This window comes from Augochlora pura, unplaced genomic scaffold (genome assembly GCF_028453695.1).
Source record: "Augochlora pura isolate Apur16 unplaced genomic scaffold, APUR_v2.2.1 APUR_unplaced_25, whole genome shotgun sequence".
Lineage (NCBI taxonomy): Eukaryota > Metazoa > Arthropoda > Insecta > Hymenoptera > Halictidae > Augochlora > Augochlora pura.
The window spans coordinates 1-4,107 of record NW_027582658.1 but is presented as its reverse complement, the minus strand read 5'-3'; the positions used below and the strand labels follow the sequence as shown (position 1 = coordinate 4,107).

Sequence of the window (4,107 nt, the reverse complement as noted above, 5' to 3'; positions counted from 1 at the left end):
GTTATTAGTACTATATATAGATATCCGGAAAAAATATATATTAAGAGAAAATCGTAATTTAGTTACGAAAAACTTTATTTGCGCAAAATCCTGCCGTATCTAAAAGGTTAATAACACTCTCGTGCTGCTGCTCTCAGCGACAATATGGCGGTGAACGATGAAGAATAGCGCCGAAGTAACGCTAATTGTATGAATAACCGCGCAGTAATTGAGAACGACCTTCACGCGAATTGACTCTAATTTGATAATCTTCCACAAGCTAATTTGTTTAATTTTTTTAAGCTAATACTTTGGTTTCCGCGTCGACCGTATGACGAAATTATTTGCGTAGATTAATCACAGCTCGAAAGGAATCTATAGAAATCATAATTTCTCCGGTTTATAAAACATCATTAGTCAGTAGAAATGTCTGTCTTTATTAAATACTAATTATCGAAAATACAAATTGTTGTCTCGTGACCATCGATTACGGCACGAATAAAAAAGGTCGGGGCATAAATCACAAGGGTGCGATCTATTGGCGGCGTCACACCCACGCCGTTAACATATAAAATTTATTATATTTATTGAATCGCCGCTAAATGCTTCGGTATAAAAAGAAAAAAAAGCTCTATTTACGCTTATGTACAATCCCACACGTACACGAGCATTGAAAATTGGCACCAGACAGTGCGTTTTCAGGTGGTCGGACCAGCCGTCGAAGCTCGTAAATTCTCGTTCTATTAGCGCGCGCTGTCGCGTGCTCAACGAGAACACCGTCGATAGGTGTTGTTTCTATTTTGTCGTCGATCTCGTTCGCCTGGAATCGCCGTTTCCGGTTGGTCCCCGATCGACCAACGGTCAGCACCCGCGCCACGACATCCTCATTTCCGTTTCTTCGACTCGGACGTTTTGTTGTTCTTCGTCGAGCACGATTTACAGCCGAACAGTAGCCTAGTTATCTTCCGTAGAACGTAAACAACGACGAGGATCGCTATCAGAAGGCAAGCGAGCAGGAATCCATAAACGTCCAGAAGTTTTTGTTGCCACCAGGCGAGATGAATGGCTGGCGATTGCAGGATGTTCCCGTGTCTGCCGACGTACTCCACCCAATAAATCGCGGTGTCTATGGCCTTCATCGGACGGTCCTTGAATAGCGTCGAGACTCGCTTCATGTTCGTTCTGGAAGATCAGGAATATTAATCACGGTTTTAGGGCGAGAAATGGTATTAGGCCATCCCCCTAAGTAGACCGCTCCGGCGACGCCGAGTGCCAAAATCAGGGAACAAACATGATTTAAGAGGACCCCGATGCAAATCCGTCTTAATCTATTCAAAGTAGGGGAAAGAGAGAGAGATAGAGTGAGAGAGAGAGAGAGAGAGAGAGTTCGATTTGTTTTTGACCGAAGTTTCAGAAGTCGAAGGCTCCGATAAGGAGGGTGAAGTGGCCTCGAGCTTCAGCACTGGCACTACCACGACGATCGAAATTACTGATTCGATAATTTCATCCTAAAGTTCTGAATTTATGTTACATCTTCTCTCAGCGATGTTTTCATTGCACCGCGGCTAGTTTTATCAATACCAGCCATTTCGACTGATGCTTTCTCAAGGTGGAGAAGAATTCTATAATCTGTTTGTCAAATTGTTTGTGAGACAGATAGATTCGTCGATGTTTTTTTATGAATTTGTTTCACGGGATCATTTTGTATAGTCGTTGGAATAGGACCCAATTCTTCTTCCTTATATAACGACAGTTTACAAGGATGGCGGAACAATTCAGATTCTCAGAATCGTTGTCACGAGGACACATGCAAAAAATGTCCTCTCTGTTTTTGGATATACGTACCGATACTCAACGTCGTTCAGGACTTTATCGATCGCATAGGACAGCGTCTCGACGGTGATATTCTCCGGCGACGAAAGAGACACTGCCAATTTCTTGGCAGCGGCGTTCCTCAGATTTGTGGGTTGATCACCGAAGACGGGCACGCCAACCAATGGAATGCCGAAGTAGACCGCCTCTTGGAGACCCATGAGACCACCGTGCGTTATGAACGCCTTTACGTTCTTGTGTTCTGGAATTTAAACGTCTTTCATCCTCCGATATCACAAAATTTATGCTTTTTCTGCGTCTTTAAAAATATTTCCGTTTGCGTAAAACGTTTTAAAAACGATGCTTTCGTTTCGTTGTCAGAAGAAAAATTATGGCGTTTTGGTTAAATATCATATAACCTATAATGTATAATATATATCATAAATATATATGTAAATCTATAATATATATCATAAATATATATGTATAATAAATTTATAATATATATCATAAATATATCAACACAAGATGTGTACTACAAATAGGTCAAAGTATAATATACATATATTATACATGGCAACACAGCCCTAAAATGTTGCTAATAATGTTTATGTGATTTTAAAGCATTTCTTGTTACTTTCATCTTGCTAAGGGATTAATTGGAGACTTATACAAATTTAGAAAATCCAGATTTCGTTTGTTTACGTACTGAAGATAGTCACTTGAGGGAACCAAGGTTGAACCATCACGTTCTTCGGTAGTCCCGGTAGCAGATCTTCTTTCTTCGCGACTTTCATCAACACCCTCACCGGCGCGATGTTTTCGAAAACAGTGTAGATCGCTTTCATGGTAGATTCCGGGAACGTTTCTATCCTGATCATCGATCCGAACGTGAAGTATATGCAACCGTGCGTGCTTTCGTCCAGCCATTTCTTCACCTCCTAGAAAATTGTCGCGCGCAAGAGATTTATTTCGAGTGTGCAAATGAACGAATGCAACAAAGAAGTCGATCTAATCGTCGTGAAAAGAACGATGTCTTACCGGGGAGAGCGGGTCGCCATTTTCCGTGACGTGCAGACCACCGACTTCGACGACCCCGTTGGTGGTAGGTTTGATGCCGTTCAGGCTGTGATGCGAGTTGACCAGGTAGAGGGCTACGTCCTTGTGAAGATCGCGGACACTTACGTCGATGTCGAAGTGATCTTTAACGTGTTTCGACATTATGTCCATATGGTAGGCGATATTGTAGGACACGTAGTTCACTAAAACGGTGTTCAACAGCCTGTCCCAGAAACCCATGCGCTGGCCGAAGGTGCTGAATAAGCCCGGCACGAAGGAAGGATTATTCAGATTTCCTGTGACGTCATCGAGCCAGTCGTGGAAAGACGAGGTCATGAGAGCGATCATGGGGACCTTCAGATGCCGGCCGAACGCCAGGTAGCACGGCGACATGAACACCTGGAACAATCGTGGCAATGTCAGACGATTTCCGGTAATCTCCTCTTCCCTCGTTCATGCGAATTTCCTAATTTCATTACATCCTTTTACGCAATTATCGTGACGAGTTTTCGCTGACAACTTAATAAAACGCATTGTATTCACCCGACAGCAAATGAAAAGAATATTCCGCAGAAAATGTGCAACGATGGAAAAATCATCTTTTTAAGTTCCCCGAACTTCTGCATTTTATGTGGCATAAGTGGCTTGAAAATTGCAAGCATTATGATACTTCGCGATCTCTCTCGTGGACACGTGATAACGCTGCTGCAGGAAGATCTAAAATCCGCGGGGATAAATATTCATGCGGTGTCCCATTGCTGATAATGTATTGTGCGTTTGGATCCGTCGAATCAGTTCTCGTCGCTACGTTGCTGTGCGAAATGAATCAGATTGTGCATAAACATAGTTGGAATAACAAATACGCCGCTGTGACGGAAATATCTGTCGTTACGCGAATGCGAGATTGCGTTACATCGAGTAACGCTAATTTTTAACTTGGACGTTATTTAATACACGTTGCCGGTAAATCGTTTATGGAGGTAATAACCATATCGCGGATCTTTATGTAATATAAAAATTGTTTCCACCGTTCGGAAAGGGCGAGAGCCGAACAGAAATTTCATTCTCTCTTTGACAACTTTAGTAAGCTTTAATTGTTACATTAATTCTCTTAAATTCATTTTATCTGTCTGCTGCTTTGGGTTACATCCTCGCATTTTTCTCATAAATGCATAAAGTTCGCAGTCCGCCAATAAAACATGGTGGCAGATATTTTAACGAATTCAACGAGAATAAAAATACTTCAGAAGTTATTAA

At 42.0% G+C, this 4,107-nt stretch overlaps 1 protein-coding gene across 1 annotated transcript; it reads right to left on the bottom strand.

Moving 5' to 3' along the window:
- Positions 1-396: 396 nt before the first annotated feature.
- LOC144477639 (UDP-glycosyltransferase UGT5-like) lies at positions 397-3,271 on the bottom strand. Its single transcript, XM_078195374.1, has 4 exons — positions 2,833-3,271; positions 2,501-2,732; positions 1,825-2,053; positions 397-1,161 (listed from the first exon to the last, which is right to left on the bottom strand). The coding sequence occupies exons 1-4, from the start codon at positions 3,241-3,243 to the stop codon at positions 864-866; spliced, it is 1,170 nt and encodes a 389-aa protein (XP_078051500.1). The 5' UTR covers positions 3,244-3,271; the 3' UTR covers positions 397-863.
- Between the last annotated feature and the right edge of the window lie 836 nt (positions 3,272-4,107).